This window comes from Equus caballus, chromosome 25 (genome assembly GCF_041296265.1).
Source record: "Equus caballus isolate H_3958 breed thoroughbred chromosome 25, TB-T2T, whole genome shotgun sequence".
NCBI classification, from domain to species: Eukaryota; Metazoa; Chordata; class Mammalia; order Perissodactyla; family Equidae; genus Equus; species Equus caballus.
The window spans coordinates 47,105,878-47,127,951 of NC_091708.1; the positions used below are offsets into that span (position 1 = coordinate 47,105,878).

At 62.2% G+C, this 22,074-nt stretch overlaps 5 protein-coding genes across 21 annotated transcripts; 3 read left to right on the top strand and 2 right to left on the bottom strand.

The window, feature by feature from the left end:
- Positions 1-742: 742 nt before the first annotated feature.
- Positions 743-3,136, bottom strand: TMEM203 (transmembrane protein 203). Of its 3 annotated transcripts, none has more exons than XR_011432427.1 (2): positions 2,378-3,031; positions 743-881 (listed from the first exon to the last, which is right to left on the bottom strand). XR_011432427.1 is itself a non-coding variant. In XM_070250844.1 (1 exon), exon 1 carries the CDS (start codon positions 2,880-2,882, stop codon positions 2,472-2,474), a length of 411 nt encoding a protein of 136 aa, XP_070106945.1. In that variant the 5' UTR covers positions 2,883-3,136; the 3' UTR covers positions 1,559-2,471. The 3 variants fall into 3 exon arrangements, 1 of the variants encoding a protein (XP_070106945.1); XR_011432428.1 differs by having other exon boundaries at positions 752-876; XM_070250844.1 differs by lacking the exon at positions 743-881 and having other exon boundaries at positions 1,559-3,136.
- Positions 3,137-3,145: 9 nt separating this feature from the next.
- NDOR1 (NADPH dependent diflavin oxidoreductase 1) lies at positions 3,146-12,612 on the top strand. Of its 12 annotated transcripts, none has more exons than XM_070250839.1 (14): positions 3,146-3,384; positions 3,730-3,758; positions 7,840-7,937; positions 9,056-9,154; positions 9,235-9,336; positions 9,417-9,626; positions 10,141-10,262; positions 10,429-10,649; positions 10,726-10,833; positions 11,013-11,127; positions 11,252-11,398; positions 11,497-11,615; positions 11,699-11,793; positions 11,876-12,612. In XM_070250839.1, the coding sequence occupies exons 2-14, from the start codon at positions 3,753-3,755 to the stop codon at positions 12,018-12,020; spliced, it is 1,587 nt and encodes a 528-aa protein (XP_070106940.1). In that variant the 5' UTR covers positions 3,146-3,384; positions 3,730-3,752; the 3' UTR covers positions 12,021-12,612. The 12 variants fall into 12 exon arrangements, with proteins under 12 accessions (XP_070106940.1, XP_023485218.1, XP_023485216.1 ...); XM_023629450.2 differs by having other exon boundaries at positions 11,931-12,612; XM_023629448.2 differs by having other exon boundaries at positions 3,149-3,384; positions 3,681-3,758.
- Positions 12,613-12,953: 341 nt separating this feature from the next.
- Positions 12,954-14,949, top strand: LOC138920725 (ring finger protein-like). Its single transcript, XM_070250843.1, has one exon. The coding sequence runs from the start codon at positions 13,080-13,082 to the stop codon at positions 14,103-14,105; it is 1,026 nt and encodes a 341-aa protein (XP_070106944.1). The 5' UTR covers positions 12,954-13,079; the 3' UTR covers positions 14,106-14,949.
- Positions 14,950-15,583: 634 nt separating this feature from the next.
- RNF208 (ring finger protein 208) lies at positions 15,584-16,806 on the bottom strand. Its single transcript, XM_001491514.6, has one exon. The coding sequence runs from the start codon at positions 16,544-16,546 to the stop codon at positions 15,749-15,751; it is 798 nt and encodes a 265-aa protein (XP_001491564.1). The 5' UTR covers positions 16,547-16,806; the 3' UTR covers positions 15,584-15,748.
- A 141-nt stretch (positions 16,807-16,947) lies between these two features.
- Positions 16,948-21,335, top strand: CYSRT1 (cysteine rich tail 1). 4 transcript variants are annotated; one of them, XM_023629461.2, is made up of 3 exons: positions 16,948-17,078; positions 19,990-20,258; positions 20,608-21,335. In XM_023629461.2, exons 2-3 carry the CDS (start codon positions 20,147-20,149, stop codon positions 21,033-21,035), a joined length of 540 nt encoding a protein of 179 aa, XP_023485229.1. In that variant the 5' UTR covers positions 16,948-17,078; positions 19,990-20,146; the 3' UTR covers positions 21,036-21,335. The 4 variants fall into 4 exon arrangements, with proteins under 4 accessions (XP_023485229.1, XP_005606018.1, XP_014591650.1 ...); XM_005605961.4 differs by lacking the exon at positions 16,948-17,078 and adding an exon at positions 19,181-19,724 and having other exon boundaries at positions 20,167-20,258; XM_014736164.3 differs by lacking the exon at positions 16,948-17,078 and adding an exon at positions 19,199-19,724.
- Positions 21,336-22,074: the final 739 nt, after the last annotated feature.

Consider the following 22,074-nt stretch of genomic DNA (forward strand, 5'->3'; position numbering starts at 1 on the left):
AGTTCTCCAGCGCAGAAAGAGCGGCCAAAGCCGGGCGTCCTATTCCACCCTGTTGCCCCCGCAGGGTACTCCTCTTTCATCTGTTGAACTTCCCCTATCCCAAGGCTGGTAGGGCTGCCACTGACACTGAGGGCACAGCTTCCCCACCCACATGCCATGAGAAAGCTTACTCCCCGTTGAGGGCTGCACTGTGCTCACCACATTCTTTGAGGCCCACTGGAGTCAAGGGGACAAGGGGAAGTTAGGGGCATCGACACGGGCAGGTGTCACCTGCCTTTCCATCACTGCCCTGCAGTCAGTAGTTGCTCAGTAACAACACTACTGCCTCCCACACCACTCACCTTCAGGAACGGGGCTCCAAGGGCACCTGGGGCTCTGCAAAGACTTGGGGCTGGTTTCCACCTGCAGTGCCCTTCGCAGCCTCTGGGTCCCATGGCAGTCTGCAGCTACCACCGCTTTACTGCTGCCTTACTCCTGCCCACTCTATTAAGCTGCAGAAAACAAACTGGATTTCAGCCTTCCAGAAGTCAAGTGTCTCATCCCCCAGACTCTCCTCAAACCACCTTTCCAAAGGAAGCCAAGCCTTATGTTCACTTCCACACCAACAGGATTATCTCATTCTGAACTACCAGAATAAAACAGGGAACAACAAAACAGGCAACCTAAAAATAAGACTAAAAGGAAACCTACTCCCAAGGTTCAGCTTGCATCTGGCTTTGACACAAGTTATGCCAATCCTCGGTGGGAGACAGTCTTATAGCTGTGGGGCAAACCAGGCCAGTCTCCAAGTCAAGCATCTCAGTGGTTCAGGCCATGCAGCATCCATCCCAGGCAAAGGGTCACAAAGCTGCTTCACCAGAACAAGAGTCTGCGAACCTGTTCTGGAAAGAGCCAGACAGAATTTTAGCCTAGTGGTTCTCACCAGGGCTGTCTTTTCCCCAGGAGATTTAGCAATGTCTGGAGACACTTTTGGTTGTCACACATGAGGGATGCTCCTGGAATCTAGTGAGTAGAGGCCAGGGATGCTGCTAAACTCTACAATGCTCAGGACAGCCCGCCCACACACACACACACACACACACACACACACACAGAGCAAAGAATAATCCAACCCAAAAGACCCACAGTGCCAAGACTGAGAGACTGTGCACTACAGCCACATTGACTTTCTGTCACACATTCTTCATTTTTACAACCCTTGGAAAATGTAAAAATCATTCTTAGCTGATGGGCAGCACAAAAACAGGCCTCAGGCCATAGTTTGGTGACCCCTGCCCTAGACTGTCAACAAGGCCCACAAAGACCACACACCAGGAGGAAATCAAGGTTCTGATGTCACACCTACTTGGTAGGTCCTCCACACAGGCTTACCCCGTTGTCTTCACCCCAGCCCCTAGGCAGGAAGCAGGGATTCTCCACCCCCTCTATCCACCCATGAAGCTCTAGCTGAGTTCAAGCCCCCCTAAAACCTCAGCTCTGTAACCAGCTACATCATACAGCAAGAGAGTCTCAGCATTCATCTTATTTCACCCTTAAGAAGTCAGGCAACCACTGTGCATTTCAGCAAAACATTCTCTTATTTTATTTTTATCTCAGCAAATGTTCTCATTTGGCACCTGACTAGCATCTAATCAAAGACCTCAGGCTTTGGGCTGAGACCATCTGCAAACTTCCCATTTGTAGGTATCAATGCCCATGAGCATCAGAGCACCTGTTCCTCTCTCTGGTCCCTTAGGGAAGCCTAAATCTGTCTCAGGTGCACTAACAGTGCCGGCCACAAGGTGGGGGAAAAGTCATGACACTGTAATCTACTAGGATAGGAAGCCAAGCAGCGCCTTGAAAGCAAAGTTCTTTTCTCAGGTGACAGATGTCCAGATAGGGTCCCGATCATGCTTATTCAACATACTCCTGTCTGTCTGGGCTGGAATGAAGAAAGGGCCATCCTCCCCAGTGGCACAGGGCAGGAGACAGAAGCTGGTTTACACTTCTTAGAACTCAAGTGTCTAAGGAAGTCATGTCTGGATGAATGGGGCAGTGAGCTCTTAGGTCAGCACTGCTGGCCAAAGGAAATCCCTGAGTCCAGCTTTGCAGCCTTTGCACAGGGGGCACTTTCCCAGGATCCATGAAAATACTCAGAGCCCATCAAAACATTTCACTTATATGCAGTTTTCAACTGTCAGAGGTGTTCAGGACTGTCTGGCCTGGGGACCTTCTCAAGATCTCAACTCAGGATTAGCTATTCAAAGCATGAAATAACAGGAAATACATTTTAGTGAGCAAGGCTGCTCGTTTTAGCCCTGCTGAGGGAACAATTTCAGACATTGGTATGGAGAAAACTGGGCACTCAGCAGGGCACAAGCTGGCATTGCTTTCAGACCTAGACTTCTTCTCTGGTGCGGTGGAAGCGGGACCTCAGCTGGGGGTCCAGAATTCTAGCTATCCAGAGCTCCCTCTCTCGCCCCTCTGCGAGGCTAGTTGACCCGGCAGGCACGGATCATGAGCAGCTGCAGGAGAATGAAGACTGGAGACGTGATCAGGCCGAACCAGAGCTCCCGAGTCTGCTCTACCAGCTTCTGGCACAACAACATCTCGAAGACAAACTTGAGGCTAAGAACCGTGAGGACCCAGAAGAGGCGGAGCACGGCCAGCCGCTTCTCTCCGTCCTGGAAGAGGCGCACGGACACGATGGTGGTGAAGTAGGTGCTGAGACCGTCAGCGGCAAAGAAGGGCACGAACACATTCCACCAGGAGAGGCCGGGGGCCAGGCCGTCCACACGCAGCGCCAGCAGCACTGAGAACACCAACAGGGCCAACAGGTGAACGAAGATCTCGAAGGTGGCAAAGCCCAGCCACTGCACCAGCTCCCGGAGCGAGAAGAGCATCGCGCCGGTTGAGCGCGGGCCCGGGCCCGGCCGAGCGGCCCACCCGCCGGACTGCGCCTCCTCTCCCCGCGGACCTCGCCGGCGCCTGCCGCCGTGGCCGCCGCGGCGAGCGAGAGGCAGCGAGCGGCCCCGCCTGCCCCGGCCCTCGGCCCCGGCGCGCCGCCGATCCCCCGGCCCCGGCCCGGGACCCAGCACTGGCCGCCAGCGGACACCAGCCTCGCTCGGACGCCATGCCCCGCCGGGCGCGGCCTGAGGACGTCACTTCCGGCCGACGCCGGGAGCCGGAAGTCGAGGTCGGCCCGGCGCCAGAGCGTGGGAGCGCTGGCTGCTGGGGTTCCGGGGCGCTGGGGTCCGGAGGCGAGCCCCGATGCCGACACCGCGGCTTCTGGTCCTTTTCGGCAGCCAGACAGGCACGGCGCAGGATGTGTCGGAGAGGCTGGGCCGCGAGGCCCGGCGCCGGCGGCTCGGCTGCCTGGTGCAGGCCCTGGACTCCTACCCGGTGGTGAGGGCTCCCTGGGCCTCGGTGGGGAGAGCGAGCGGGCCCGGGGCGCCGCGCTGTGTGAAAGCGGGACCTTCCGTGGCAGCGGATTTAGGGGACGGGCGAGCTTGGGAACGGCGGCTCAGCTTAGCACGTGGAGAAGGGGCAGGTTGGAGGGTGGACCTGGAAGTGGGGAGACAGGCCGGCTCTCGCGGGTGCGGAGTCCCTTTGCCCCCTGACCCCGAGTGAAGGAGAGGGGGCTGCGGGAGGATGTCTGGTCGCTAAAGCCCGACGTCTGACACGTGTGTCTTTTCGTTGAGGTGAATCTGATTAATGAGCCCTTGGTGATATTTGTTTGTGCAACTACAGGCCAAGGAGATCCCCCTGACAACATGAAGGTAAGGCTGACTGAAGGGACTTTCTCTGCTCAGGAGCTCAGATCCCTGCCCTCGACCCTCACCCTGTTTTCATTGCCTAGAGAGTCCAGAAGCACAATAAGTAGTTGTCCTCCCAGACCTGCTGCACCAGCGTGGGTTTGGGAGGATGTCTTTGGGTGGAGCTGGGTGCTCTGCTTCCTAATAAACTCTTTGCAGGCTGCCAAATAGCCTTGTTCTCCATTTTAACTTTCCGTATTTTTCCACAGGTATATATGAATCTGGTCTGGGTTTTGTGTGTGTTTCAAAACTGTTTGACTTTCAGGGAAAATTCTCCAATTCTTTGACCACCGTTTGAGCACACATGATAGTCCAAGCATGATCTAGTGCTGGGAATCCAGTTATAAACCCCATGGCCACATTTCTACTCTTATGGAGCTCACAATATAGCAGAAGCAACAAGTTTAACAGGCAGTTACAGTGCGAGGAATTACATACTGCTGGGGAAGGTGCCAGATGTTATGGGAGCATTAATAAGGGCTATCTAGCCCAACCTGGGGTCTCAGGGAGAGCTTTCTGGAAGAACTAAGTGTAGGCTAAGTCCTAAAGGGTGAGTGGGGGCTAGCCAGGCACCAGGAAAGAGGGAGCAGTGCTCACAGAGGCGAAAGACAGCCTGGCCTCTGGGAATAGTGGAAAGTGGCTCAGGATCTGAGCCAAGGAGTGCATTGGGGTGGGAGAGGAGAGGAGAGGAGAGACAGGAAGCCAGGCTCAATCCCAAGGAGCTGGCAGCCACAGTGAGGCCGTGGAGTCTACAGGGGTGACACTGTCACATTAGTATTTTAGCAAAACCTCTTGTCCACAATGGGGACAGGCTGTAGGAGAGCAAGAACAACATGGGGGTGCATGGAGCAGGCAGGAGACTAGCAGCCTGACCAGGATGTGGCAGAGCAGAGGAAAGTGGACATGTTCCAGAGATGTTAAGGAGGTAGATTTAGCAGGACATGCGTTCAAATGGATCTCAGAAGAGGAAGAAGATGGAATCAAGACAGGGATTTGGGTTTGGGTGCCAGCATGGAAGGTGGTTCCACACACAGAATTAAGAGACTAGGGAGGGCTAGGTGCCTGGAAGCTGTCCAGGTGGAGATGTGTGGTAGGTCTGTAGCTCACATGAGGATCCTGGCTCAGAGGCCTGCGAAAGGAAGCTTCTCCCTCCCCTAGGACAGGCCCCCCTAAACGCCAAGGGCATCAGAGCTAGAGAAAAGCCTGTGAGGGGGCAGGAAAGTGGCCCCAACAGTGGTCAGCAGGAGTGTGCCGTCTCCAAGGTCCAGGGCAGGGAGGTGACTATTCAAGAGGAAGGTCTCCAGCACTCAAAGCTGCACTGGAGACAAGTAAGATAAGGTCCGAGAGGCATCAGTGGGGTTTATCAGCAAAGGGTCTGTTGGTGACCTCGGGGGGCGGGGGAGAGCAGTTTCAGTGGCTCACAGGGAGAGAAGATGGATTCCAGGGTCATGAGATCAACAAGCGAGTAATTGGAGATAGTCTTTTAAGGATGTCTATACGTTAAACCACTCAAAAGAGATTCTGGCTGTGAATGGGGCTAAGTGGTTAAAAATAAGGTATTTATAACATGGGAGAGACTCAGGCCTGTTGAAATGCTGATGGGAGAAAGAGGGTGAAGATTGAAGAAGGGGATTGGAGTGAGGATGATGTGGGAGACCCAGGGGGAGGCCCCAGTGCATGCAGAGGGGGCTCTTTGGACAGGAAGAGGATGGGAGGGAAGGTGAGTCGGAGGGAATCAGAGGCAGGAGGTGAAAGGTGGGTGCAGAAGATGCAGGGCGTGGGAAGGGAGGGGGGACAAAGACCTCCATCAGGTCAGTAGGCCGGGCAGTCAGGGCCGAGGTGTGATCTCGACACTGGAAGCCAGCAGAACAAAGGTGATGATGATCCTGCCGGGACAAAGGTGGATAAAGAACGGAAGAGTGCAGGGATGGACACCTTCATGGAGGTGGTCAGGAGTGGGGTTCCCCAACCACAGCAGGGACTGGAGGCTCCTCGAGGGTGTAGACCAGGGGCCCAGGGACATGGAGGCGGGGACACTGCTCCTGCTGGAAACCAGGTTTGGGGATGGCTGCATACTAAACAAGAAGGCACCAGCCTGCTTGCTGCAGTCCTCTGAGAGTGCTGGGGTCAGGTGTGCCTTGCCAGCAGCCGACGAGAGGGGCCCTCTCTGGGGAAACTGGGTGACCGCAGCAGAAGGCTGGGTAGCTGGATCCCTAGGCCCAAACTCACGGTTTTCTGTCGGCCTCTTAAGTACAAATAGACCACATAGAACCACCATGCCCTCAAGGAGAGACACCAGTGAGACAGAGACCAAGGGAAGCACTTAGGGAACTTGGGGACCGGTGTCTGCAGAGAAGGGAGAGAACTCCACATCCATGGGACAAGAATGCGCACAACGGGCCCAGCTGGAGGCTGAGAAAATGTGCTTTAAAGTAGTGTCGGGAAAACCTTAAAAGATCAGAAAATAAAGTTGCGAAATTCTACCGAAAAGTATAACAAAAAATGAGATAGGAAACCAGAAAGAAAATGCCAGAATTCTAAGCTCATTCCAGTAGCTTCAGAACAAGAAGAAGAGAGCAGAGGGAGGGGGGAAAATGATGAAGGAAATAGGAAAACATCCCAGAACCGGAGGCCCGGCCTTTAGCCTGAGAGCCTGCCACATGCTCTGGAGGGCCCTGTGGGTGGTGACTGAAAAGGGTTCCCATGGAGGCACGTCATCATGAGTTTCAGCTGTTGGGGACAGAGCAAGTCACAGAGGGGCACCGGATTCTCAGCAGTGACCACCCAGCTGGGCCAGCTCAGAGCAGAGCCTCAGGTTTTTAGGGAGGATGGTTCAACCCCAGGTGTGCCCTGCCGATTTGCCAGTCAGTGTGTGGGGAGAATCGGCATTTTCAGACATGCAGAGTCATGAGAATTGTGTCTTCCCTGGACCCTTTACCAGGAAGCACCTGGAGGGGGTTCTCTGCAGGCGGCAGGAAACAGGTCTCAGCACGAGTGTGCAGGGGAGGTCTCAGGAGGCAGAGCGCTTTGTCCCCAGCGGCGGCTGATCCAGCCAAGTCTTTGAGAAGACCAGGGGGCACTCCAGGGCAGGCGGGCAGAGCCAGGGTCCCTCCACCCCAGCAGGCCTCTGGACCGTACACAGAGGCCAGTGTCGAGGGGCTGAGGTCTCCACGGGCTGAAGGTGATGTGAAACTGTTTCTTAGAAGCGCCTCAAGGTCTGCAGGGAGCCCAGGTCAAGTTGTGGAACAGGACGTGCTCTGACCAGGGCCACCTGGTGGGTGAGCCTGTGGTGGCAGGAGAGGGACTGGGGCCTGGACCTCGCGGGTCTGTGTGTAAGGCCCCCTGGGATGGCTGGATGCATGGAGGTGAGGGTGCACAGGGAATGGGGACAGATGTGGGTCCTCATCCAGCATACAGGGTCAGGTGGGGGCCGTGGGGATGGGGAACTCGTGTGGAGTGGCCTGATGGTGGCTCAGGGCCAAGAAAGAGGTTCCAAAGGGAGGAAGTTCCACCCTTTGAGGTGAGGCTAGGACCGAAGAGGGGCTGCCAGCTCTGCCAGCTCAGCCCAGAGCCTCTTCTGTGGCTGCAGAGGCCCCAGTCCGTGACAGGGCTGAGAACCGAGGGGCCCTCGGGACACCGGACTCTTGGTTTGAAGGAGAGGGGCCAACCCAAGTAGGAACAGGCGCTTCCTCCACCCTGGGGAGAGCTGAGGGGGAGCAGCCGGTAGCAGGCACCTCCCTGGTGAGCGTCAGGGCCATCCTCCAGCCTGCCCCCCAAGGTGAGAAGGTGCACCTGCTCCCAGCACCCTCTCCCCCGGGAAGGAGTGGAGCCCAACACTCTGGTGGTAGTTCTGGGACATCATCTACTCTTTGTCGATTTTCTGCCTTTTTCCAAATTTTTTCCATTGTGGTGGAATAAAAACTGGTGTTGTTGTCTTGATGACAAAGCTCTTAAAGAGCAGGAAAGCAGAGTTCTGGGAAGATCCAGGACACAGGCCCTCCCCACCCAACCCTGAGGCTGCTAACTGGGTTTCTTCTGGCTGTAGAACTTCTGGAGGTTCATATTCCGGAAGAACCTACCGTCGACCTCCCTCTGTCAGATGGACTTTGCTGTCCTGGGCCTTGGGGATTCCTCTTACGCCAAGTGAGTCGGGGTGGGCGGGCTGCTGGCCTGAGGGGACTGTCCTCAAGGTTGAGCACAAAGTATCCTGGCAGAGGGACATGTGACCCAGCCCCCAGGCTCCCACCAGACTTCAGGCCGTGGCCCTGGCTGTGCGTCCTGGTCCCACAGACACTCCCTAGTGGGTGCCTCCTCCAGGCCCAGGGGCCCTGGGGGCTCAAAGAGGCAGGCAGGGCAGCAAAGTGGAGGCCAGGCTCGGGGGTATGCTTGAGGCATCTTTCAAGGCAGGAGGTGATGTCTGAATTTGGACATCCAGGGCCTTAGCCAGTGTGCAGCTGCCCTGAGACAAGCCAGCGCCATATGTCTTCATATGACTTGAGACAACGTAGGTCCTCCCACTCTTTCCCCATTTTTATGAAACCATGTGAGATGTTTGTGAGATATGATCGTGAGATAATTGGGCTTACAGAGAGCACAGAGAACAGCACAGTGGGGTAGGCGGCAGACGTGGAAAAGTCCCAGACCCCGGGAGCCCCCCAAGGCCACCATGTCCCTGGGCATGGCAGAGTGGCCACCTTTGCTCCCTTTTCTTTCAACATCATCATGACATATCTGTGTTTTAAGCAAAGAGTAGTATTGCTCTGCATTATTCCCCAAGGAAGTCCTGAGGAATTTGTGTTCAAGGGTATGCATGGCATTGTCACTGAAACCCCTGCTTGTCCAGCACATGGGCTGAGGGAGGGGTCGTTGGGTATGGACGCCTCCAAAGCTGGACACGGCAGGAGGAGGCCCATGATTGCGCAGGTGAAAAGACAGAAAATGGGGGACAGGGTGACCTTCATCTCCTGGGGCGTTTGTTCTGTGCTGAATGTAGGCATTCGTTCACGTTGGGGCACGTGCCCACAGACACAAGGGCGGGTGGGAGCCCCTACTGCCACCAGCATTCCTGGGAGGAGCTGCCATTTAAGGAGTTGGCAGTGAGAACAGAAAGACCCCAGAAAGATCTGAGGAACCCCCCACACTCCAGGGACCCCGGGATTGAGCATCCATCATGCCGGAGGTCTCTTCGGGGCCCCTGTGGGGCTCTGCCCTCTGCCTTGCACAGGGCCTGGTTCGGGGCCAGCCTCGCACTCTCTGCACAGGTTCAATTTTGTGGCCAAGAAGCTACACCGACGGCTGCTGCAGCTCGGGGGCAGTGCCCTGCTGCCCATGTGCCTGGGCGATGACCAGCATGAGCTGGGGTGAGTGTGGAAGGGGGGGCCCCCTGAGGGCCCAGCATGAGCAGGGTCCCCTGAGACCAGTGCACATGTGCTCTCTCCAGGCCCGATGCCGCCATTGACCCCTGGCTGCACGACCTGTGGAAGAAGGTGCTGGACCTGCACCCAGTGCCCCTCGACCTGGGCATCATCCCCACTGGCATTCCGTGAGTGTGGGCTAGGGGCCTCCCGAGGGGCAGCTCCTCCAGGCCCTGCCGACAGCCTGACGAGTGTGCACCCTCCACAGTTTGCCCTCCAAGTTCACCTTGCAGTTTCTGGAGGAGGCCCCCGTCACACACTCTGAGGAGCAGCATGTGGCCAGGATGGACCCCCAGGATCCCCCTTCAGAGCTGCACCCTTTCCTCGCACCCATGGTCTCCAACCAGAGGGTCACCGGCCCCTTGCACTTCCAGGATGTTCGCCTGATCGAGTTCGACATCACAGGCTCTGGGCTCAGGTGAGGGGCCAAGACACCAAGTGAGCAGCCTTTCCGGTCTGGGGACCCGTGGAGGGCACCACCAAGGCGGCGGGGGGACGCAGGCCAGTGTCCTCCCCACAGTCTGTCCTCCCTTCACGATGTCCTCCCCTCACAGTGTCCTCCCCTGAGAGCACAGTGTCCTGCCCTCACGGTGTCCTCGCCTCATAGTGTCCTCCCCTCACAGTGTCCTCCCCTCACAGAATCCTCCCCTCAGAGCACAGTGTCCTCCCCACACAGTGTCCCCCCTCACAGCCTCCTCCCCTCAGAGCACAGTGTCCTCCCCACACAGCATCCTCCCCTCACAGCATCCTCCCCTCAGAGCCCAGTGTCCTCCCCACACAGCATCCTCCTCTCACAGCATCCTCCCCTCAGAGCACAGGGTCCTCCCCTCACAGCGTGCCCCCTACTGCATCCCCCCTCACAGCGTCCTCCCCTCAGAGCAGTGTCCTCCCCTCACGGTGCTCCCCCCCGTCACGGTGTCCTCCCCTCACAGCTTTACAGCTGGCGATGTGGTGCTGATCCAGCCCAAGAACATAGCCCCCCACGTCCAGCAGTTCTGCCAGCTGCTGGGCCTGGACCCCGACCAGTGCTTCACACTGCAGCCGCGGGAGCCAGGTGTGGCCCCAGAGTGGGGGTTTGGGAGCTGTGGGAGCCCTGGGAGGAGGGGCACCCCGGGAGCTCGGGCCGCCCCCCACCCTCGCTCTCCTCTACCCCGGGGTCCACAGCGTGTTCTGCCCTCCCCTGTGTCCGGCACCCCACGGTCTCCCACTCCCTGCTGCAGGTGTCCCCTGCCCCGTGCAGCTGCCCCAGCCCTGCTCTGTGCGGCGCCTTGTGTCCCAGTACCTGGACATCACCAGCGTGCCGCGCCGCTCCTTCTTTGAGCTGCTGGCCTGTCTCTCCCCCCACAAGCTGGAGCGAGAGAAGCTGCTGGAGTTCAGCTCTGCCCAAGGCCAGGAGGAGCTGTGCGAGTACTGCAGCCGGCCCCGCAGGACAGTCCTGGAGGTGCGGGTGGGGCTGGGCGGGCAGGTGGGCAGTGTTGCCGAGCTGGCCACAGCCCTCTGAGACTGTCTCCACGCAGGTTTTGTGCGACTTCCCACACACGGCTGGAGCCATCCCCCCAGACTACCTGTTGGACCTCGTCCCCCTGATCCGGCCACGGGCCTTCTCCATCGCCTCCTCCCTGCTGGTGAGAGCCAGGACCGGCCTCAGGGAAGCCAGGGCTGGGGCCTCTGGGGGGGCAGCAGGGCCTGGTGTACCGGCGGGGCTGCCCCCTGACCCTTGACATCAACCCCACACCTGGCTGATCCTGAGGTGGGAGGCAGGGGTAGCCCACCGGGGCAGGACACCCACCATCCCATCCCCCAGGCTCACCCCTCGAGGCTGCAGATCCTCGTGGCTGTGGTGCAGTACCAGACACGCCTCAAGGAGCCCCGCCGGGGCCTCTGCTCCTCCTGGCTGGCGTCCCTGGACCCTGGACAAGGTGACCGTAGCTCTCTGGTGGGTGGGGTCTGGGTCCTGAGCCCCCTTTTGCACTCACCATGGCCTGTCCTGGGCTGGGGCTCTGGGCCTCCGAGCCTCTTTCAGGCGCTTCCCTCCTGCAATAGGACCTGTCCGGGTGCCCCTGTGGGTGCGGCCTGGGAGCCTGACCTTCCCAGAGACACCAGACACACCTGTGATCATGGTGGGGCCTGGCACTGGTGTGGCCCCCTTCCGAGCGACTGTCCAGGAGCGTGTGGCCCAGGGTCAGACCAGTGAGTGCAGAGGGCCCAGGGCAGGATGGTGGCTGGGCTGGCCAGGCTGAGCCTCACAGGCTCAAGTCCAGACTCGAGGACACCCTGCGTTTCCCCAGGAAACTTCTTGTTCTTCGGCTGCCGCCAGCGGGACCAGGACTTCTACTGGGAGCCCGAGTGGAAGGAGCTGGAGAAGAGGGGCTGCCTGACCCTGGTCACAGCCTTCTCCCGGGAGCAGGTGGGTGTGCAAAGAGCAGGGGCGGGGGAGCCTGGGGCGGGAGGCTGGGGGTACAGACTCACCCCCGTGTGCCCCGCCTGCAGGAGCAGAAGGTGTACGTGCAGCACCGGCTCCGGGAACTCGGGCCGCTGGTGTGGGAGCTGCTGGACCACCAGGGTGCTTACTTCTACCTCGCAGGGTGAGCCTGAGTATGGGTTGGGTGGGAGCCAGCCCTCTGAGGGTCCCAGCCTCACTGAGCCCCCTCTGGCCTGTCCCTCCAGCAATGCCAAGTACATGCCAGTGGATGTGTCAGAAGCCCTGATGTCCATCTTCCAGGAGGAGGGCGGGCTCTCCAGCCCTGACGCCGCTGCCTACCTTGCCAGGCTGCAGCGGACACTGCGTTTCCAGACTGAAACGTGGGCCTGAGAAGCCATCCTGCTGGGGCGGTCATTGTCTCCTCCCGCCCTATGTGATCCCAGGCGGGGGATGGCCAGTCCTCCTGCACAGCCGCACTCCAGTCCACCCAGGGTCCCACACTCAGCCTGGACCCCCGCTGCCCTACTACCACCCCACCCCACCCCACTCTACCCAGCTTTGAATCCACCCGCCTTGTCCAGGGTTCCAGGTTACTACTGGCCTGTCCCCACTGGCTCCAACTTGGGTCCTGGTCAGAGTGCTGCCCTGGGTTGCACAGGACCCAAGAAGCTACTGGCAGCCTGATGGGCATCAGGGGACCTGCCCAGATGCCAGCTTTCAGAAAGCCTAGGAATCTGGGGTGCAGGGTCCCTGGGAAGGCCAAATGCCCCCTCCTCTGCCCTGGGGGACAGTGGGTTACCAGTCACCTTTTGCTACATCTCCATGCCGTACCACGAAGTGCTCAGTACCATCTTGGGCTTCACAGGGCTCAGGCTTGGGCTTGAAGACAGCAAGGACCCCGAGCAGCGGGAAGAGGCCCACCCAGCACACATGTTCTTTGTCTGGTTCTGGGAAAGCCTCAGCAATAAATTGTGGGCTCTGAGTGGCTGCTTCTGACCTGCTTTTTTTTGTGCTTGTCCTGGTGCCTCAAGTGGTGGGGTGGCCCGCCTGTGGTTCCTGATTCTAACATGGGGCACCAGCTGTTTGCCCGCCTTGTACAAGCTTGACTCTGGCTCTGACAGCCAAGCATGCGGGTCCTGGAGAGGGGCCCTGGAAAGGAAGGAAGGAAAGGGAAGGCCCTGGGCCAGGTCCGGCAGGGAGGGGGTGAGGCCCAGGAGGTAGGGGGTGTGACAGGGTGGAGGAGGGCGGAGGGGGTGTGGCCAGGAGGGGGAGGGTGGATGCTGTCCCAGCCCCTGGGAGGGGCCTTCAGCTCTGGGAGGAGAGTTCCTGTCGGAGGAGTCAGGCAGGCTGGCCTGCCCAGCACTGCTGCCTGGAGTCAGTCTGTCTGTCGGTCAGTCACTGACACAAGTAGGCTGTGGCTGCGGCCTGGCTGGGGCGGATCAGGTGGGGATGGCACAAGCTGGCCCAGGGGTCGCCTGGAGCTGGCACAGCGCTGGGGCCCAAGCGAAGTTTACTTTCGGTGGGGCACGGAGCCCGGAGGAAGCGGCAGCTGCTGCGAGGTCAGTGCCAGACCCTGCCCCAGCCCCTGAGGACCACGCTGACCTTCCCAGCCTCAGCCACCCCGTCGCCACCCTGGGGTCCCAGCCCACCCATCCTGACTCCTGCTTCCGGGCTCCCACCCCTGAACTGTGCCCTTGGGTCCCCACTTACGGCCCTGCTGACCCCAGCTCTGGGCTTGCCAGTCCACCTTCGGCCTCCCTCGGCTCTGAGGGCCTGGACCCACTGCGCCAAGTGCCAGCAGATGAAGGGTTGGACAGTGGGGCTCTGGGGAGCTCCCAGGGTGCCAGGACTCCGGACAGTGAGCCCCTGCTGGGGGCCACAGCCCCAGCCTGCCCCTGGGCCGGGTCCTTGGGGGAGGACAAGGAGAAGGAGCAAGGGGAAGACGAGTGCCCCATCTGCACGGAGCCCTATGGGCCCAGTGAGCGCCGCCTGGCCCTGTTGAACTGTGGCCACGGCCTGTGCGTGGGCTGCCTGCACCGGCTGCTGGGCACGGCCCCCAGCGCCGACCTGGGCCGCGTGCGCTGCCCGCTGTGTCGCCAGAAGACGCCCATGCTCGAGTGGGAGATCTGCCGGCTGCAGGAGCAGCTGCTGCAGGCCGACGGGCCCCAGCGCCCCCCGCCCCCCACGCCCCCAGCGCCCCCCCGCCGGGGCCCTGGGCCCTGGGCCTCCCTAGAGCACCGCTACCAGCTGCGCTTCCTGGCAGGGCGTGTGGGCGGCCGGGGCTGCCTGCCCTTCCTGCCCTGCCCGCCTTGCCTAGGCGCCCGGCTGTGGGCCCTGCGGGGACGAGGGCCCTGTGCCCGCCGCCTGGCACTGCTGGGCCTGCTGGCCCTCGAGCTGCTGGGGCTGCTGCTCATCTTCATGCCGCTCATGCTGCTGGGGCTGCTTTTCATGCTGCTGGACCGCTCCGGCCGCTGAGCAGCACCCATGCCTGGATAGCCCTGCCACCAACAGACCAGAAGGCCCAGACTGGTTGCCGCGTCCCGAAGCCTCAGTGCCACAGGGCCTTGGGAGCATCTTGCCCTGAGGCCTGATGACCAGGCCGGAAAGCCTAAGGTTGACCAGGGCACTAACCTTCAATCAAGACCCAAGACTGGGACCCAGGGCCACCCAGAAGCCTGTGTTCAGCGCCTGACCCAGCCAGAGACTCCAAACCTCCCTGCTGTCCAGAGACTGGCCACCAGTGCCCAAGGACAACGCTGGAGGAGGTCTGTGACCAGGCACCTCAATGGACAGACATCATACTGACACTGGGCCGTCTCCACCCCAAGCCAGGCCCGTCTGCAAGGGGGCACAGCCCACACGACAGTGAACAGTGCAGGTTCCTTGGAGAGGGTGGGGCCCTGGGCAGAGGCACCTGCAGGCCCCCTACCCCCGCCCCCTTGCCACCCGTGTTCCAGATAAGGGCCAGTGTGTGTTCTCTGAAGGTCACGGCAGCCAAGGGGAGGGACCCTTGCTGTGCAAGCTCAGCCCACAAAGGGCCTCCTCCCGGCCGGGTCAGGACCCAAGGGGGTGGGCCCAAGCGGCTGGGGGTCCAGCACAAGCCCCTGAGGTCAAAGGACAAGGGCCCAGCCATGCCTCGGAGCCAGAGCATGCAGGCTGAGGCCCCTGACTGCCCTGCACCCTCACATTGCCGATCCTGGGGCCTTTGTCTGAAGGACGGACACAGTCCGCGCTGCCTCCTGGGCTGGTTGGGGCCACGCTGAGCACTGTGCCTGGCACTAGAAAGAACTCTCAATAAACAGCTGCCTTGGAGCTGTCACTCCTGCGTTGTCACCACCACCTTTACTCTGTCTTCACCATCCAGGTGGCTCTCCTCCACTCTCCTCCATCTCCAAATCCAGGTCGTCCGAGTTCCAGACAGGAGGCCCCTGGGTCCTCGTACCTCACCACGATCACAGCCAGTCCTGGTCCCAACCCCAACTCAGACTGGCCCAAGGGCCATTCCCACACAACCTCAGAGGCCCAGGTGGGCACCAAGAGCCAAGCAGACTGACTTGTCCCCCACATTCAGTGGCCAGTGCAGAGGAAACATCCTCCCTTTGCCCAGCTAGGCCCTATCTGCACACCTGCCCACTCAGTGCTGCCCAGCACACACAGCCTGCTGGCTCTGCATGGATGTATGAAGCATTCACGTATACATATGCACGCATGCGCACGCACGTACGCGCGCACGCACACACACACACACACACACACACACTGGCAGGCCCAGCCCTTCTGAGGGGCATGCCGGGCCCAGCCTGGCCCCCAGCGAGCAGAGCAGGCTGACCCCAAGCACACTGGGCCTCCCTCTGGCAGCTCCAGGCTGGACCCTGTCTGGGTTGCGGCTCTCAGTGGCCCCCTGGCCCAGGTCTGGGCACAGGGCACAAGAGCAGGCTTCAGGGAACAAGGTGCAAACTTTGGCAAAGAGTTTTAATGGCAAAGTTGGCTGCAGCGACAATGCCACATGGGTAGGGGCCAGAAGCTGTGATGAGCGAGGGTCAGCGAGTGACAGGGCAGGGCCAGATCCCTGACCAAGCGGCGAGTGAGAATGGCGGGCAGTGGCGGGCGGGCAGGTGCTACATGATGGAGCAGGCAGACAGCGGGTTCCGCACGTGGCAGGTGCAGGCGGCCCCACAGTACTGCCGGAAGGTCTGGTAGCAGCTGCCCTCGGGCTCGCCCCCCCACTGGCCACCGGCCGGGGCAGTCAGCGCCTCGGGGGGCAGGCGGCTCAGGATGGACGTGTTGACGGCCAGTGCGGCCAGGCCGTAGTCAGTGAAGAGCACAGTCTCGCGGCGGCAGGTGGGGCAGGAGATGAACTTGTATTTGGGGCAGGACTCGTAGAGGATCTGCAGGCACTGCTCACACACAGAGTGCAGGCAGGACAGCACCCGGGGCCGCCGCTGCGTGACGTTGTACGTGTGCCCGCAGGTGGGGCACTCCAGGGGCTCCCCTGCAGCCGGTGCTGCCACGGCGGAGGCCCCCGAGGTGCCAGGGCCAGGCCTGATAACGTACTGATTCACGATGACCTCATCCGCCGGTGCCACTCGGGGGAAGCCCAGCTCTGCACTGCCCTTGCGGGGCCGACGTGGCAGAGGTGGGGTGCGGGGCGTCCCTTCCAGGGCAGGCATGTCCCCCCCACATGCCTGGTTGACGATGATCTCCGTGTCTGAGGGCCAGGCGCGCTTGGGTGCCAGAGCAGGGGTGGGCCGGGGTGCAGGTGGGAAGCAGGGGGCGGCCGCCTGCAGCTCGGGGAACTTCTCAGGGTGGACAATCTTCATGGCCTCCATCTTGAGGATGACATGAGGGCCCTTCAGGCAGGACATGAGGAGGCCCGGCCAGCCACTGCCCCCCTCGGGCCCAAGGTCAGACGGCATCCGGCTGTCTCCTGTCAGACTGGGTGTTTGGGTGGGTAGGGGCGTTGGGTGGCGCCGGGAGGGAGGAGAGGGGGCAGCATCCTGGTCCTGCCAGGCCTGGTGAGGACCCGGGCTGCCCTGTGGACTCCTGGGGGCTGCTGGTGAGAGCTGGGGCGGCAGGGCACCCCCCAGTGGCCACAGCGGCTTCTCTGGTCCAGTCCTAGGAGAAGGAAGAAGGGGCGGAGGAGGGGGAGGGAGGCGGGGGCAGGGGGGTGTGGGGGGCTGCCCTGGGCTGGAGGTCTGGCCCAGGGGCTCACCCAGGGTCTCCAGCTGCTGAGGATGGCGAGGGGGCGTGGGGGGGGCTCCCCCTGCAGCCGAGGTCAGCAGTCCCCGGGCCGGGACATCCGGGCAGGCAGGGGCTAGGTGGGCCCCATGGCTCCAGGACAGGGCGCCCAGGGAAGGCAGTTAGCCTGAGCCCTGGCTGCGGGTGGACCCCGGCCGCGGGCTCGGCGGCGACGGGAGCGGAGAGGCCTGGACCAGGCCGGAGCTGCAGGTGAGAGACAGCGTGAAAGCAGCGCCCGGACCCACCCTCACCCCCACCCACGCCTTGCACAAAAGACCAGGCGCCCGACCTCTGACCCCGACCCGCGCTAGATTGGGAACCCAGCCCCTCCCCAGTCCCCGCCCCCGAGACGCGACCCCTGCCCGGGTGGGGAGGGGCGGCGAGTTGCGACCCCGCGGCCATCTGGCCCCGCCCGCGCTCACCTGCCCCAGCCTGGCGTCCCCGGGCCGCGCGCCGCCGCCGCAGAGGTTGTCTCAAAGGCAGGCCCCGATGCGGCGCCCGCGCCTCGGCCCGGCGGCTCCCGCGGCTCCCGCGGCTCCGGCGGCTCCGCGGCGACCTCGGGCGATGGCGCGGCCGCGGCGGCTCCTGGGGGCGCGGGGCGCTGGGCGCGGGCGCGGGCGCGGGGCTCGGCGCGGCGGCGGCGGCGGCGGCGGCGGCGGCGGCGGCGGCGGCAGGTGCGTGCGGAGCGTGGCGCGCTCTGCGGCGGAGGCGCGGGGACCGCAGTGCGCGCGGCGCCCGCCCGCGCCCGCAGCGCCACCCCCCGTCTGGGGACCCGCGCGGGGTCCGCGGGGCGGGGCCAGTCTCTCGGCCGCCCCTCGATCCGCCGCCGACCCCCGCGCCCCCCTCTCCAGCCTTCCCCACCCGTCCTCCCCTGATTGACCGTGGGTCCTAGTCAAGCCTCCCCTCCAACTCTGGAAGGGATATCCTGCTTTTCGCAGCCCGATGCCTCACAATGCCAGAGGGAGGAAGGGGACGGGAGCCCAGAGTGGTGGGAGAAAAGCTGGTTCCCAGGGGCCCACCCTTGGACTGCCTTGTGTCGCCCCCGGGGAGTCAGGGTATCTGCTTGTCCTTCCACTCTGCCCCCAGTGGTCATGCCTCTGGAGTTCCCTGCTCACAGGTGCACCCAGGTTGTCCCCAGCGCTGGCAGGCTCAGAGGCCGAGGTGACCATTAGTGGATGAGTGGGGGTGGGCAAGCTGATATCAGAGGAGTGGAAGGATGCAGGGGCCGTGGTTGGGAGAAGGCTCCAAAGACAGGACGTTTGGACAGATGGGTGGGGTGAGGCGTATGTGGAAGGTCAAACAGACGGGCTAGACAGGCCGCAGTGGAGCAGCCCACGGAGGACACACACCTACCAGGGTGGGGTGGCCCTTTCCGGCATCCCATCAGGTCAGCACGTGTCCTGCTGCCACATAGTTGTGTGCTAACCTGACCCCACCCAGCAGAGGCCCCATTCCTTTCTGCTTCCTGGTGAGGCCAGGCTTCCCTGCTCCCCTGGGATGCACCTTGCGTCTGTGGGGAGCCCTCAGGTGAGAGGGAGGAGGAAGGACATGCTGGCAACAACAGGCCGGGGGCCAGGGCTGCAGGGGCCTCCAGAGTGCTGTCCCCTGACCCGCCGCAGCCACCACACCAGTCCTGGGCTCTGCACCTGACCCTAGACAGTCCAGCCCCTTCTGACCACAGACCCCTCTCCTCCGTACAGGCCAGACTGCACCTGGCTAGGCCTAGCCCGTGTCCTGCAGGCCAGCAGAGCCCAGAGAGGTCGGTGTTCCAAGTGAGGGAGCCCGCGTAGGTAGGACAGGCTGGAGGAGCGTCCGTGCCCCAGAGGGCCGGACTTGACGACTGTGTGACCTCGGGCTAGTGTCTGGGCCTCAGTTTCCTCCGCCATTCAGCGAGAGCAGGAGCCTGGCGGGAGGGATGGACAGCGAAGGCCTTATGGGGCCCTGGCATTAAGGTGGGGCAACTGAGGCAGCCCAGGCCAGGGGAGGGCTGGGAGTCCAGCCTGGGCCACGTGCTCTGCTGCCCACCGACCCTGGGTGCGCACCACAGGAGGCACCAGCCACCCGGTCCCACCCCTCCCCCGAGGCCGCACCCCGCCCCTAGGGATGAGGTCCCGCCCCGTGCAGCGCCCCCGACTCCGAGCCCACCCGAGTCCGCGCCTCCCGAGCCCGCGGTCCAGAGCTGGGGAGGCCCAAGCCGGGTCCTGGACCGTCCGAGGCCAGCGGACCCCGAACCAGGTCTTTAGGGGAACCCTCGAGCGCGGAGGCTTCTGGGGAATAAAGTTCCCACCGGCCGCCCCAGGTCTGTTTCGCGCATGCGCTAGCCCTCACCTAGCAGCAAGGGGCGGAGTCTGCAGGGGCGGGGTTTATGGCGCCTGCGCAGTGGGCTCTGTCGGCCACCTCTCAAGTCTGGGGTCCCGGGCCCGGTTCCCCACATCCGGTGCCGCATCGGTAGAACTCGTGTCCAGACCGGTCTAACCGGCCTCACGCAGGACCCGGTCACCCTGACCTCTGGGCCACGTCTGACTTGATCCCGCCCTTCCTGGGGGTTTCCCCAGGCGCCAAGGAATAGGGGTGCGGGTCCGGGCAGCACCCCACTGCCCCGGCCGCCCCAGGGGCTGCTCACCAGTGCCAGGCCCAGATCCCAGTGATCACAGCCATCGTCACCCCACACACAGCTACCCTGTGTGGCGGGCGCTCTGCGCCACCTTACAGATGAAAGTGGGAGTGGGTCCGAGGGCCGAGGATGGGAACGCGGGGGCGGACTTGCCCCCAGCCCACCAACCAGAGAGAAAGTGCAGTTTCAGAAATGAGCTGGAAATGTCACTTGTGCATGAAGCCCATGTCGCCAACTGTAAGGTAAGTTTTATTGGCAAAGCTGTGTAAATGAAACATTTATCAGATAAAAAACAGCAAACCTCCTAGTAGTCTGTGCTCTCACCGTTTTGGTCTCTGTCTGCCAGGTAGAGGCTATGGGTTCCAGGGAGGACCTCTGACCTCTGCCCCAAAGCAGGGGCTCTGAGGTGTGTGAGTGATGGCTAGGGTCGGCAGACCATCTGCAGGCCTGGCATTTGAGGGCCTGACGGCAGGCTCACCTCTTGCCCTTGTTCCTGGTGAACTGCAGATCCCTGGAGGGCCCAGGGCATGCTCTGGATGCATCGAGGCTGAGTCACCGGGACTGGTGGCTGCCGCCCACCGGAGAGGCACGGGTGGGCAGTGGCCTGTGCTCAGGAGCAGGGGCCTCCTGAGATCCTGGGAACCCCATCTTTGAGCACCGCCCCATGGCCCCGCCCCTCCCCAGGAGGGAAAAGGCGGCTGCTGGTGGCTCAGCTCACAGGCACTGGGACCTGGCCCAGAGGACAAGAGGACAGACTGCTGCCATCGCCACTTCAGGTGGGTCCTAGGCCGAGGGCCTTCCCTACACTGGGTTCTCCCATGGGACCAGCTCAGCTGCATCTCCCAGCCTCTGCCAGGCCAGTCCCTGCTCCGGGCAGGGCACTGCCACTCTGGGAGGGGAAGGACACCTGGGGGGTGGCTGGGAGACACCGGCCTCCCGCTCCCTCACCCTCGGCTCAGCCCCATGCACACGCACTGACACACAGGCCTTGAACACACACGCTGACACACAGGCCTCGCATACTCTGTATCTTCACAGCCTGGCTCTTCCTAGGGTGGGCTTTCTTGGGCTGCAGCCATTCCCCTCCAGTGAGCCAATCTGGTCTCCTCTGCCCACCCCTGCCAGGCCGGGCCATGGATCCCCACGAGATGGTCGTCAAGAACCCGTATTCCCACATCAGCATCCCCCGGGCTCACCTGCGGCCTGACCTGGAGCAGCAGCTGGAGGTGGCTCCCTCCTCGGAGTCGCAGCCTCTGCCTGTGGGGTCCTGCACCCCGGAGCCCACCCGACTCCTACAGCCCACCGAGGAGGCCCTAGGGCCCAAGGGCGCCAAGGGGGCCAAAGGGGCCGCGCCTGTCCAGGGCCAGCAAGCCTGGCAGCAGCCCGGCAACCCCTATGGCAGTGAGCAGCGCCCTGCAGGACTGACCTATGCTGGCCTGCCACCTGTTGGGCGTGGTGACGACATCGCCCACCACTGCTGCTGCTGCCCTTGTTGCTCCTGCTGCCACTGCCCTCGCTTCTGCCGCTGCCACAGCTGCTGTGTTGTCTCCTAGCCCAGCCTTCACCGGGCTGGGGGGCCTGCCACAGGACCCCTAGCACAACAGGCCCCATTCTCTGCTCAGGCGGCCACAGCAGGGCCTGGACATTTGGGGAAGCCACTGGGCCACTGTCATGGGCATCAGCCACTTTCCAGCCTGGAGAAGGACAACTGCTCACCAAGAAGGCCAACATCTCTGCTCAGGCCCCTTGAAAAGGAGCCCTGGGCACTGGCCAGGATGGCAGCCTCCGGGGACACCCTTGACCACCTCCCTCAAGGCCCAGGCCCCAGGCAATAAAGTACAGTGAGCTTTGTTCTGGCGACTCTTCTCCCTTGCTGCTGCCCCCTTCGGGATGGGTCCCAGACTGGACCACACCACAGGCCCCCAGCCTCTGGGACTTTAGTCGGGGGAAGCCACTGCCTCATGACACTCTAAGCTGCGCTGCAGGCCTCAGGTCTGCCCAGAGGCTGGACAGGAGGGGCGAGAGTGTGTCCCCTGCTCTGGCCCGGCCAGGCCTGGGTTCAAGCTACTCTGCATTCTCCAGGGCCAAGGCCGAACCTGGGAGACAGGGCAGTCCCTGAGTCAGACAGCAGGAGGATGCCGTGTATGGAACCCGGGTGTGGAGCCACAGGAAAGGCCTCCAGGAGGAGGATCAAATTGGCAGGATGGTGGTGGGTGGGACTGGTGCTGGCGAGTTTCTGGGAGTGGGAGCCCGGGCGGCCAGGACCAAGCCCTGCCACCCGTGAGTCACTGCCCTACCTCACTGAGGCGTTCTTCTGGTTTCCCTTGAAACATCTGAACATCTGCTGTGCGGCACCCAGGCCATGCTGCTCACCCACTGTCCTGCCTCCGGGACCTGGGCTTCCTGGAGAAGGTGGGCAGAGAAGGTCCTGGGCCAGGCCTGGCCCTTCATCTGACCGAGCAGCATGGCATGCCTGGTCAGGGGCGTGCAGGAGCTGAGGTGGCGAGTGCTGGCATTGTCTCACCACTGGGGTGAGGCCAGGAGCGAGTGGTGAGGCCAGCCCTGGCACCCTGAAGTTTCCAGGGCCGGGCA

What these genes read in the sequence shown, in the direction of transcription:
- TMEM203 (XM_070250844.1), bottom strand. Translation starts at nt 2,882, where the DNA reads ATGCTCTTCTCGCTCCGGGAGCTGGTGCAGTGGCTGGGCTTTGCCACC.
- NDOR1 (XM_023629447.2), top strand. Translation starts at nt 3,250, where the DNA reads ATGCCGACACCGCGGCTTCTGGTCCTTTTCGGCAGCCAGACAGGCACG. An exon ending in CCCTGGACTCCTACCCGGTG is followed by an intron (nt 3,385 to 3,680) that starts GTGAGGGCTCCC and finishes CTTTTCGTTGAG; the next exon opens with GTGAATCTGATTAATGAGCC. An exon ending in CCCGCAGGACAGTCCTGGAG is followed by an intron (nt 10,650 to 10,725) that starts GTGCGGGTGGGG and finishes GTCTCCACGCAG; the next exon opens with GTTTTGTGCGACTTCCCACA.
- LOC138920725 (XM_070250843.1), top strand. Translation starts at nt 13,080, where the DNA reads ATGGCACAAGCTGGCCCAGGGGTCGCCTGGAGCTGGCACAGCGCTGGG.
- RNF208 (XM_001491514.6), bottom strand. Translation starts at nt 16,546, where the DNA reads ATGCCGTCTGACCTTGGGCCCGAGGGGGGCAGTGGCTGGCCGGGCCTC.
- CYSRT1 (XM_005605961.4), top strand. Translation starts at nt 19,612, where the DNA reads ATGGGAACGCGGGGGCGGACTTGCCCCCAGCCCACCAACCAGAGAGAA. An exon ending in CCCATGTCGCCAACTGTAAG is followed by an intron (nt 19,725 to 20,166) that starts GTAAGTTTTATT and finishes GCCCCTCCCCAG; the next exon opens with GAGGGAAAAGGCGGCTGCTG. An exon ending in TGCTGCCATCGCCACTTCAG is followed by an intron (nt 20,259 to 20,607) that starts GTGGGTCCTAGG and finishes CACCCCTGCCAG; the next exon opens with GCCGGGCCATGGATCCCCAC.